The sequence below is a fragment of the Trichosurus vulpecula genome, chromosome 7 (genome assembly GCF_011100635.1).
Source record: "Trichosurus vulpecula isolate mTriVul1 chromosome 7, mTriVul1.pri, whole genome shotgun sequence".
In the NCBI taxonomy this organism is placed as follows: domain Eukaryota; kingdom Metazoa; phylum Chordata; class Mammalia; order Diprotodontia; family Phalangeridae; genus Trichosurus; species Trichosurus vulpecula.
The window spans coordinates 95842316-95855575 of record NC_050579.1 but is presented as its reverse complement, the minus strand read 5'-3'; the positions used below and the strand labels follow the sequence as shown (position 1 = coordinate 95855575).

The 13260-nt window shown below is 38.1% G+C and overlaps 1 protein-coding gene across 1 annotated transcript in view; it reads left to right on the top strand.

Annotated features, from left to right (window-relative positions):
- The window catches only part of FNDC1 (fibronectin type III domain containing 1), a 104862-nt gene that overhangs the window by 73300 nt on the left and 18302 nt on the right, over positions 1 to 13260 (top strand). Inside the window, exons 15-17 of the mRNA XM_036768219.1 lie at positions 6700 to 6768; positions 8118 to 8264; positions 11372 to 11602. Coding sequence (XP_036624114.1) covers positions 6700 to 6768; positions 8118 to 8264; positions 11372 to 11602 — 447 coding nt within the window. The remainder of the gene's footprint in view (positions 1 to 6699; positions 6769 to 8117; positions 8265 to 11371; positions 11603 to 13260) is intronic.

Below are 13260 nucleotides of genomic sequence, written 5' to 3'. Positions count from 1 at the left end.
AAGAGTCAGACACAACTGAAAAACAACTGGACAACAAATACTATATTAGGGAGGCTTTGACTTTTGCTTGATTTTGGATTTGGAATCAGAGGACCTGGGTTCAAATTCCAGCTCTGTTACTTACTCCCTGTGTGACCTTGTCCTCATTCACCTCATCTGTAAAGCCAGAAGGTTGAGTTAGATGAGCTTTGAGGTCCCTCCCAGCTCTAAATCTTTGATCCTGTCTACGAAGGACATTTTAGTGTGATCTTCTCACACACAGATAGTGGTGGAGGAGATAGAGAATTGGCCTTAAGGCCCTGAAATACGCTGGCTGTGTGACTTTGGGCAAATCACTTAACCTTTTCAGTTCTACTACTGCATGCTGGTAGAAGAAGTTACTCATGAGGCTCCCTGTATATCAGTGAGATCACAGGACCATTTGTTGTCCTTATCCCTTTTTACTTACTTAGCGGTTTTCTGAGTAATTAACTTTAAGTGGAATGCTTGTGATGAAAGTGGATACCATGAATCAGAGTCACAGAATCAAAGAAACCGAGTAAAAAGGGATCTCAGAGGCTAATTGCTACCATTCCTATGTGAATGAATAGGAATTCTTGGTTTTATACTAGATAGAAGACTATTGAGTTTCCCCTTGAAATTCTCTGGGGAGGTAGAACCCTTCTAGGAAACACTAATTATGAGAAAGTTTTTTCTTATACTGAAGCAAAATCTGCCTTTAATTTCTTTTTTCAAAAATATTTTAGAAAATTATTTAGTATTTTCCCCCAATTACATGTAAAAACATTTTTAACATTTGTTTTTAAAATTTTGAGTTCCAAATTCTCTCTCTTCTCCTCTCTCCACTTCCCTCTTTGAGAAGGCAGGAACTTCTATATAGGTTATACATGTGTTGTCGTGGAAAACATATTTCCATATTAGTCATGTGGTGAAAGGAAACAGGCCAAAAAAACAACTCATGAAAAAATAAAGTTTAAAAAGTATGGTTCAGAGACCGTCAGTTCTTTCTCTGGGGATGGATAACATTTTTCATCATAAGTCCTTCAGAGTTGTCTTGGATTATTGTATTGTTGAGAACAGCTAAGTCATTCGTAGCTAATCATCTTACAATATTGCTATTACATAGCACGTTTCATTTTGCATCAGTTCATGTAAGTCTTTCCAGGTTTTTCTGAGAGCATCTTGCTCATCGTTTCTTATAGCACAATAGTGTTCCATCACAATCACGTAGCACAATTTGTTCAGCCATTCCCCAATTGATGGGCATCCCCTCAGTTTCCAAATCTTTGCCACCAGAGAAGGGCTGCTATAAATATTTTTGTACATATAGATCCTTTTCCTTTTTTAAAAAATTTCTTTTTGGATACAGACCTAGTAGTGGTACTGTTAGGTCAAAGGGCATGCATGGTTTTATAGCCCTTTGGGCATAGTTCCAAATTGCTCTAAAGAATGGCTGACTCAGTTCATAACTCCACCAATAGTGTATTATTGTCTCATTTTCCCCGCATCTCCTCTAACATTTGTCATTTTCCTTTTCTATCCTATTAGCTAATCTAAAAGGTATGAGGTAGTACCTCAGAATTGCTTTAATTTGCATTTCTCCAATCAATGGTGATTTAGAGCATTTTTTCATATGGCTGTAGATAGCTTTGATTACTATATCTGAAAACTCTTCATATCTCTCGATTATTTATCAATTGGGGAATGGCTCTTATTTTTTTTATAGATTTGACTCAGTTCTATATTTAAGAAATGAGATCTTTATCAGAGAAATATGCTTCATAATTTTTTCACAGGTACAAGTGCTTAACGTATTTCCCTCCATCCTATTTCCCTCTACACATTATGTTCATTCTATTCCGTCTCCCCTTTCATCCTCTTCCTCCTCAAATGCTCTCCAGGGCTTTCACCATGCTGATCACTTTCCTATGGATGCATTCCAGCTTTACCAATATTATTCTCAAAATATAGAACCCAGAACTGAAGATGCATAGTCCAGATATGGTATAATCGGGGGAGGTTACTACAGGACTATTATCTTTCATGTTCTGGATGCCGAGGCTCTCAATGCAGCCCAAGATCCCATTAGGACTCTGTTTTTCAGAGGGCTACTATGTTATGTTGTTGATTCATATTGAATTTTTGGTCCACTAAAATTCCCAGATCTGTTTCCCGTAAACTTTTTTCCAGATACCACTTTCCTCATTCTCCTGTATGAATTTGTAAATAAAATTTTTGAACACCCAAATGTAGAGCTTTACCCTTGTCATCTTTCCCCTTAGACCAGGGGTGGGGAACCTGTGGCCTTGAGGCCATGTGTGGCCCTCTAGGTCCTCAAGTACGGCCCTTTGACTGAATCCAAACTCCACAGAACAAATCCCTTTAATAAAAGGATTTGTTCTGTAAAACTTGGACTCAGTCAAAAGGCTTTACAGAAGTTTTACAAAAGTCAGTCAAAGGGCCTCAAGGCCACAGGTTCCCCACCCCTGCCCTAGACCCACCTCTCTTCCAAATATCTGTACTGTTGTTGGAGGTATCATTGGTCTCCCACTTATGCAGGTTCACAAACTTAGCTAACATTCTTGATTCCTCACTCTCACTCACCTCATATATCTAATCATTTACCAAATCTTGTCATTTCAACACCTCCCATATGTGTGACTCTCTCCTCACTCACACAGCTGCTACCCTAGAGCAGGCTTTCAGCCACCGCTCACCTGGAATATTGCAATAGTCTTTGAACAAGTCTCCTTCCATAGCTATAAGAATAATTTTACTCAAGTGTACTTCTAACCATGTCACCCTCTCTCCTCAGTAAACACCCTTTTACCTCTAGGATCAGGTATGAATTCCTTTGTTTGCCTTTTAAAGCTCTTCACAGCCTAGCCCCTTCCTACTGTGCTAGTCTTGCTACTTTCCTCTGTTCACTCTATGATCCAGCCATACTGGCCTCTATGCTATTCCTCAGACAGAACATTCTCCATCTCTGTAACTTTGTACTGGCTATGCCTTCTACCTGGACCCTCTTTCTCCTTACCTCCACCTCTTGGAATTTCTGGCTTCCTTCAAGACCCAACTCAAATGCCACCTTTTGAAAGACACGTTTCCAGTTCCCTTAGTGGCTACAGAGCTTGATAACAACCCAGAGGGGCAGGTGCTATTATTATCTCGATTTTGCAGATTGGGAACCTAAGGTTGAAAGAAGTTAGATAATTTTCCTGGGCTTACAAAGCTAGTGGAGGCAAAATTTAAATTCAGATTTTCCTGTCTCCAAGTCCAAGAGTAATGACAATAATATTTAGCATTGCTGAAAATGATCATGAGATGATAATAATTGACATTTGCAAAGTGCTTTCAAGTTTACAAAGTGGTTTTTTCTGACACTATCTCCTTTGAGCTTCCTCACATCCCCCTTCATAGGGTTCCCACAGATTACAAAATCTGGCAGGGCTCAGAATACAGGCCCAGCAACAGACTTTGGTGTGTGTGAGGGCCAGCCTAGCTAAGATCAAAGACATTTATTACCAGAAGTTTGGTCCCCAGATGATGAATTTTTCTGGTAGCCTATTAAGGCATAAAGTCGTTACAATAAGGGTTGATGGGGAAAATGATCATATTGAAGAGAGCTTGGCTCCTTAGGGGGGAGAGGGAATCTATATCTATAGCCATACACATATGTGCACGTAAGCACTCACATGCATAAATTATATATATTGTGCACATCTATAAAATAAATGCATGATGCATGCATATTTAAATGCAGTTATACATGTATGCATATGTGCATATGCATAGATGTATATTATGTGTATATGTCTACACATTTATATTCACATAAAGTATATTATAAACTTGCTTATATATTTTTACTTGGTTGTTCTGCCTCTTCAGTTCTTTCATTTTTGTTATTAATCTTGACTTTTCCATTAGATATTCTCCTTTTAAGTAAGAAGGTTTCTGTTCATTTAAAAATTCATTTTCAATAAACAAATATTAATTTACTTTCCCTCACATCCTTCTGCATTGGGGAAAAAAAACCAAAAACACAATGCTTGTAAGAAACATTCAATTAAGTAAAACAAATTCCTACTTGGCCATATTAAAATGTCTGTCTCATTCTGCACCTTGAGTCCATCACCTCTGTTGTCAGGAAGTAGGTAGGTAGCATTTTTCACCATTTGTCCTTGGGATCATGGTTGGTCATTGTATTGATTAGAGTTCTGAAGTCTTTCAGATTTGTTTGTCTTTACAATGTTATTGTAATTGTTCTCCTGGTTCTGCTCACTTCCCTCATCCTCAATTCACTCAGGTCTCTGAAACAGTCTCTTATCATTTCTCATGGCACAATAATATTCTATTACATTCATTTGCCAAAATTTTCTCAGCCATTGCCCAAATGATTAGTAGCACCTTAAATTCCAGTTCTTTGCTACTATAAAAAGAGCTGCTATAAATGTATTTTTATACACAAGTCCTTCCTCTTTGTCTTTGATCTTTTTGAGGTTTAAGCCTAGCAGTAGTAGATACTATCATTGGATCAAGGGTAGGTATTCAATGTGGTTGATTATTTTGATCACTCCATGAGTTAAAAAGTAATAAAATCTATTCTTCCTTCATTTTCAGGATCCTACTCTTCAGTGTGTTTGATTGTGATGTATTTGGTTGGAGATGTTATGCCCTTCATCAGAACTTTGGAAATCTGAGGCATTTATTATTCTTGAAAACTTCCTGGCCCTTAACTATCCTAGCAGCAAAGTAACTAAAGGAAGATTTTTCTTGATCTAAGCTAGCTGCTTCTTTCCTGTTTGAAAAGATCTATGCTGTCATCAGTGTGGGAATTCCCTCTACCAGCAAGATTACAATGCTTCTGTATTTTTCAGTAATGCTTTCATGAATTGCTGTGATCAAAAGTAAATTCATCACTTGATGGCCACCAATCTTCTGGTGATGAACCTATGCTCCAGAGCTTGATTTCTGTTGGGATAGCCTGAGAGAACTTAGAATCTCCTTGTCACCATGATCTTGGAAAAGGACCTTGGTGGAAGAGAATGACCACATGAGTGTCAAATATTTTTGATTCACTGGGCTTCTGTCTTCTCTTCAAACCTAAGCTGAGAATAATATTTTTCATGAAACAAATCTAACGTTAATATATTGTTGTGACTTTGAATATATATTTATCTATTCTCATGACCGCTGGGATGAATAGTTCAAGAGAATAAACCCTTACTGTAGGAGGTTAATAATTGGTAACTGGCTTTTAATATCATGAAATTAATTAAAGACTTCGCCATGATGATGGATGTACCTATGTTCCAAATTTTAACTTTTGAATTCTTCAAAATGTATTCAAGTATGGACACTTGACCATTCTGTTTAGAAATTTATGCCATTATTTTCTGAATATCAGACCAGGATATTATTTGTCTCTGCTAGTGATTCTTTTCTCATGGGGTCAAGATGGCAATGTTTCAGAAAAGTCATTCCAGATGCCATTAATTCTGAAGGAAAGGCTTTTCAATATTCTGCAGGGTGATTTCCGAATGACTCATGGAGTTTAAAAGTTACGCATCCTGTGATGATCAGTTACTGTTTGAAAATCAAAATAAAAGGATTGTGTTGGTCAAATGAACACATCTGAACATGTCATCACTCAGAGGAATCACATTTGACACCAGGAAACCACAAAGGGAATTATATGGGCTTTTCCCTTCCCTTCTGTTTACTTTAGGATATAAAAATGACTACATTTAACACATTTGATATGACTGAGGATATTAAGCCAATGGAAGAAATCTGGCCACATGCTGAGGAAAAACAGTATTTCTATACCTAAAAATTAAATACACGAAAAGAAGAAAAGACCAGCCATATAAAAAACACCAAAACACCTAAGCTCCTGGCATAGTGGACTATGAAGTTATCAGATCTGAACCGTCTTGGGAACATGTTATCTTGGGCTGAAGAAAAATTGTGTGTGATAGTTTAGATGAAGGGACCAACCATCCTGTCCACAGGGTGAATGATTCAGGCTTCTTGCTTCTCAGCACTGGCTGGACTCATCAAGAGGCTCAGAGGATCACCTCAGCTCAACAGCAGTCCTGGCACACTCATGGAGACTGTCAAATAGTGGTCAAAGATTTTCGCAATAAAACATCCAGATGTTCCACATTTTAACAGGATATTCATAATGTATAGTCAGGGTTTATTTGGGCATCAACAGTACCTTAGTTCTAGTCAATCCAGGCTTACACTTTTATACCCTAATAATTGGACAACAGGAGGAATTTTTGTCAGCTACCACAAAGAGGCGGGGGCGGGGGCTTGGGAATAGCTCTGACGATGCTGAAAGGCTCTCTAGGGGAGGCCAAGTATGGCTTAGCAACATTGGAGAATCAGAAGGGAAGGAATGGGAAGGTTTTCTTTTCCCTTGAGCCCAGGTAGAGATTTTATTTGCATCCTTCTTGGCATAAAAGATAGAGAGCTTGAGAACCAATACTTGTAACGCTGCTCTCTTTTCTAGTGTAGTGTCTGAAAGAACTCTGAATCCTTCTCTGCAAGTGGGAATTTAGTCCCCTTGTCATTGTTGTGAATGGATTCTTTCATACCAAGATGTAATTCTGAAGGGAGAGAGAAGGACTAAATGGAAGGAATAAATGTTGTCAGCATTTGGCTACTTTTTTCCTTTGTTTCCAACAGATGATTTCTCTGGGTTGGAGACAGATACAGCAATACCCACAGAAGAAGCTTATGTTGTGTATGATGAAGGTAATAACAGATTGAAGGTTTATATGAGTGAAGTTAATTCCCATCAAAGAACCTTTTGAAATTATGAAGCAGAGATAACTTTTCGCCTTCCATTTGTGATTTCACTCATATCTTTGTCGTTCTGTCTGCCCTCTCTCCACTTGTAGAAATGCTTTGTGTGGTTGACTTTTTTGAATCATGCAATACTTTTTCCATCGTTCTTCCTTTTCTTCCTCTCCTCATCATTTTTCATAAAGTCTTTTCTACTATGGATGTTATTGATCTTCAGGCAGAAGATCCTATTATTAGCACAGGGCACATGGCTATGAGTTTCCATCTTTACAAGATATGTAGGTTGTATTTATTAGAAGCAGACTTAAAAGTCTTAACAGTGCATATAATAAACTTGTAGTCATAGCAGGATGTGTATCCATTGGCCTTTACCAATGTCCAGAAAGGGTGTCTCAAGGAAGCCCTTATAACTTCCTTTGCCCTTCACGTGCCTATTGATTCACTTTTATGGCAACATGACTCAAAACATGAAATGCTTCAGGAGTACCATCCCTTTTTTTAACCTAGTTGTAATCAAATTTTATGTAGTGGCTCTGGTTCTGGCTGTTTTGGGCTAAACTTGACTAATAAAAACACACATTGTTTCAAACAGATGTTTGAAAGCAAAGAAAGATGTTTTAGCAGCAATGAAAACATTAAGTACCTTTTTAACTATCTTCATGCAGCTCAGATAATTAAGCATAATGTCATCTTTAAATACCAACAAATTATGACTCCCCCTCTCCTTTTAAAGAACTGTGCAAGCCACATAAAGAATGCAATCATATGTTCCATTGTGGTCCTTCACGGACTACAGAAGGGAGACATATTTAGTGAAATGAACTAGAAGAGCATTGGAACGGGGGCTTGGAGATTTTAGTTCCAGTTTTGGCTAGCTAGCTGTGTGAACTCAATTTCCTCAGCTGTAATATTAAATGATCTTGAAGGTTCCTTCTTGCTTTAACCCTCTGCTACTCTACAATCTCAGCACCTCCTTCTCTGTTTCTATGTAATACAGATAGATGGGTTTGTTTCTTTTATTGGGCATTGTTAGGGGTGGGGGATGGGAAGAAATGAAGTAGAAGGAACGAGACACTATTTTATAGAAAGGTTGAGGAGCAAATTGCATTTGAACAAGTAGTAAAGAATGACTGCTTTTATTCATTTCCTATTCTGTATACTTTTTGGATGAAAAGAAATTGCTTTGAAGTAGATTAAAAATTTTTAAATAAATAAAAACAGTGCCAGTTTACCAGGTTAGAAATATAGAATCCTTTTTAGGCAACTGCCCTATTACAAAACCGTCATATCTTTTTCAGATTATGAATTTGAGACCACATTGCCTCCAACCACTACCAAGTCCTCAACGACTACAATAGCTGTGCCAAAGGTCATCTCACCAGAGGGGTCAATCAGTTCTTTTCCAGAGGAAGAATTTGATCTGGCTGGAAAGAAACGATTTGTTGGTAAATTCGCTTTCTTTAATAGAATATGTATGGTCATGTGGATTTTTTTTAAAGCTACACTATTTAGTTCCTTAAGTCCCGATCATAACTCTGATTTCTTGTCCTATCTACAGCTGTGCACTTTGATGGGCGTTCTCCCAGACAAACATTTCCCAGCTGTAATAAGTGACTCATTTCTTCTCAGGTGCCCATGAACTCTCTCTCTAGAATCTAAAAACAAGTGAGAGGAGAAGAGAATGCAGTTTAGAAATGACTGGCTTTGAAAATCAAACCTAATTCCCCCTCACTTGAGACAGCAGATCTAAAATAGCAACTCTAAGAGTTCTTATATAACAAACTTTAATAAGACAAACATTTCCAAAAATGACATTTTTTTCCATTGAGGGTTGTCTAAATATTATTTTAGAAATATGTCCTAAAATATTTAATAGTTTAACATTTGTAATAATAGCATTTAGTGTTTTAAGATTTGCAAAGCACTTTACATGATAGCATGTTTGTTCCTCATAACAACCATGTGAGGTAAGTGCTGTTAATATCTTTATTTTACAGAGAAGAAATCTGGGGCAGCTGGGTGGTACAGTGGTTAGAGTGCTGGGCCTAGAGCCAGGAAAACTCATCTCCCTGAGCTCAGGCACTTACTAGCTGTGTGACCCTGTTTGCCTCAGTTTCCTCATCTGTAAAATGACCTGGAGAAGGAAATGCCAAACCACTCCAGTATCTCTGCCAAGAAAACACTAAATGGGGTCACAAAGAGTCAGCCTTGACTGAAATGACTGATCAGCAACAAGTTTTCACGTTGGCAGGTGCCTGAGGCTGGATGTGAACTCAGGTCTTTGCGACTCCAAAAATTTGACAATCTATCCCCACGCACTACCTAACTATGTCTTCTACTGCATTTACTGCTATTTTCCGGATGGAGTCACTAGTAGTTATTAATTGAGAAGAGCAGTGCAAAATCTTTGAGTTTATAAATTCATAGGATTATAAATTTAAAGCTAGAAGTTACCCCGGCAGCACTCTGAGGAGATTGTCACCTGCCCAAAGTCACACGGTTGATAAACATCACCAAACTGAAGTTGAACGACGTCAGAGTCATAGCTTTTTCCACTACATCGTGATATTCCTCATTAATTCTCCATCTCTTAATTAAGAGACTCAAAAATTAGAACCTCTCTTTGGAGAGGAAAAAACAGCAACCCTTAAATAGGAAGTTCATACTTCCTGTGGTAATGTGATTTGTTGCTGCTACCAGTCATCATGGCTCAAATTTCCCTTAATGAACTAGTTACTAACTAACTTCTTTATTTTAGTTCATATATTACTAAGGACAGAGAAGTGAACAGCTTAGCTAAGATCATGCTTTTCTGTCTCCAAAACCAGTGTTCTGTGGTGAACTGAGGACAGCCCTGGCCATCCAAGACTCTGTTATTGCAGATCAAAACCACACTTCCTTGAATAGCAAGAATCTTAATTTGACTTAACGTTCCTGAGGCAAAATTGTAATATTTTTCTCATCATTGTTCCAGCCCCACCAGATTTACTAAAAAAAAAAAAAAAACTTCCTTTTCTCCCTAAACTTTCACAACAAAAATCAAAATCCACTGAGAACTATTATCTGGCTCACTGAAGTCTAAAAGACTAAAAGACTCTTTTGCCTATATATTTTCAGGATAGAATTAACTCCAAGAACGTTCCTAATTGGATTTATGAGTTGTGTTTGCTTCAAAAACTGGACAATAGAAAATAATTGAAAATGGAGTCAGGAAAGTATAAATGCCATTCAGTGGAGGAAATTTGCATCGAGGGAGGGAATCCAGCTCCAAAGAGATGAAAGAAATTAATTTGTAATTAATGTAATTGTAAATTCATAGGCCTAGAGCTAAAAGGGACCTCATCCAACCTCGTCATTTTTAACCTATGTCATCTGATGAAGAAATGGAGCGTTCTTTGCCCTACACAATGCTGTCTTCCAAGGCATTCTTAGGAATGAACTTGGCAGGGAAAACAATGAATAAATAAGTGACAGTCTTGTTTGACTCATTTCTTTTTCAAATTCAGGACAGAACCGACTATGTGAGAAATGGCAAAAATATTTTGGCCTAGTCCCGCACTTGTTTTTAAATATTGAAATGGTTACGCCTGCCTAGGTGATTAAGGAAAACATTACTTAACTACTTTAGAAATCTTTGAGAAAGACCTGTCAGGTTTGGTAGAAGCCACCAGGTCTTTTGTGGTAATGATAAACTAGCATGAAGATTTTAGATAAATTGGTCAATGATCGATCCATAACAGATTATTAAGCATAATTAGAAACATGTAAGCTCTATCCTTAAATTTTGAGTGTAATGACTGGGAACAGGAGGCTTCAGGAAGGGAATATTCTGTTCTGGCCAGAATCTTTGAGGGTCTTCCCCTCACAGATTGATATTTTTTGTGACAGTAAATTAGGCCATATTTTGTCTCAATTCTTACCTCGCCCGTAGTCATTGAATGGGCATTGCCTCAGACAGACTGAGACCTGAGAAACACCTTAATTTAGAAAGGCCAAACTCATCCACTGTATCTTGGGCCATTGTCAACCATGTTGGCTTTTGTCTTGCCGCCGGACTTCTGATGACTGGAGGAGTGAGGCTGATGTCTTTGTGCAACTCTACCTCATTCAAATCCAATCCATGTGCAAGTTAAGACATAACCCCATGATGTTACTGGTCCTCTTTGAAAACAAAGGACTAACAATACAACAACCAGACTGAATGGAACATTGATCAAAAACAGTGTGACAGTGCCTAAGTGAATTTTTGTTTTGTTTTTTTGATGACCACACCAGAGATTTCATTTATACAGGGAGCTTTAGTAAGAAGCTTCATTTATCAGTGTAGATTGGCTCCTTCTCTTCACCTCATAATCTCAGAGTTGCCTGGGGCACTGAGTGCTTAAGTCATTGCTCAGGGTCACTCAGCCAGTAGATATCAGAGGCAGGACGTGAACCCAGATCTTCTTGATTCTAAGGTCTCTTGATCCACTTTGCCGTACTGTCTTCCTTGTGTTTATGGCAGACAAAGTCCTTCAGTCATCTAACTGTGTATCTTTTTTTTTTATTCTAGCGCCTTATGTGACTTATCTAAATAAAGATCCACTAGCTCCATGTTCTTTGACGGAAGCTCTGGACCACTTCCAAGTGGAAAGTTTGGATGAAATCATTCCCAGTGACCTGACAAAGAATGACTTACCTCCTCAACATGCTCCCCGAAACATCACAGTGGTGGCTGTAGAAGGATGCCACTCCTTCGTTATTGTTGATTGGGACAAATCCACTCAGGGTGATGTGGTTACAGGTGGGTTGAATGGAACTTGCTTGGGTCTCTGTACTCAGGAACAGATTCTGAATGAATGAATGAAGGCAGGAAAGCAGAAGGCTTGTATAATAGGAATGGAATATCAGAAATGTCTTAGTCTAATACCTAAGTCATTTGAGGACCAGTATGAAGTGGTTTTTTTTTAGTTTCTTCTATTACAATTGTTTGTTATGAACAAATGCTTCAAGACCTCAAGCTTCTTGGCTACTCTACGGGTTTCTCTCTTTGGTTCATGAAATGTTGGCCAAAATTCAATGTGAATATAAATTGACTCACAGAACCTCTTGCTAGGACTTAATTTAAAATTGTTCATTAATATTCATTAGTGATTTTGTCCTACAATGCTGTTTCTTTGCTTTATCTGTACTTAGCTTAATTATTAGGACTATATTTATCTCATTAGAGAGGTTGTCATATGAATTCTTTAAGAAGAGGATTGACACTTGGGTATTCCTTTCTCTCGATAGTTCCTGACTGGACAATTTGTTCTTTCCTGGCATGTGGGTATGTGATGGGGAAAGGAAGACAAGTGAAAATTAAAATGATATCTTTTCATTTGTGTTAGTGCTATTGATAAAACCTCTCAAATTTTAAAATTTAAAATTTGCTATTTATTTCCAATTTTAGCTCTCAAAAAAGAAAAGAAGATTTCCAGAAGGATCCAAGATAATAATTCTGTTCTGGGGTTTATACACTTGCCCACAGAACATGATTTGTGATCCTTGAGAAAAGGCCAAACTTTCTAAGGACTGCTGAGTCAGGGTAGAGAGTCTAAATCCCACAGGGATATATGGCCTGGAGAAGAGAAGACTTGGCAGGGTGGGAAGGACGTGATGGCTGTCTTCAAGTATTTGAAGATATGGAATAGGGATTGGAATTGTTTTACTTGGCCCCAGATGGTGGAACTTAGAGCACTGAGTAAAAGTTGCAGAAAGACAGATTTAGCATCTTTGTAAGGAAAATAACAATTATCCAACAGGGGGTTGGGCTCCATTGAGATGTGGCGGGTTCTGCCTCACTATAAGGTCTTCCAATGAAGGCTGTCTGACCACTGGTTGTGGGATATTGTAGAAAGAATTCTTAGTAAGGCACATTATCTACTAGTTTGCCTATCTTTCAGCTCTTAGGTTCTGTGATTCTCTGATGATAGAAAAAGCATAACACATAAAATTTGATTTTTAACCCTGGCATAGTCACTAACTGTGTGGCTTTGGGAATGCCCTTTTAACTCTATGGACTGCAGGTTCCTCATGTCTAAAATGAACCAAGCTGGTACTCAAACACAAGTCACAGAATCCTGAGATTATGGAACTTTAATCTGTAAAGAACCTCCAACATCATTTAGGCCAACCAATTACATTTTACAGGTGAGGAAACTGAGACTCAGAGAGGTTAATTGACTGATGAAGTTCATACAGTTAGTGATTAGGAGGGACAGTAATCAATGGTAGCTCTTCTGATTCCAATCCAATGAATGGGGTTTTCCCCTCCACTATAACATGCTGTCTCTCAATCATTGCCAAAGATAGAGACATTAAGGTTTTGGGGTTTTTTTGGAGGGGGGAAGGCAGGGCAATTGGGGTTAAGTGACTTGCCCAGGGTCACACAAGACATGAGGTTTGAGAAAGCTCCAAGAC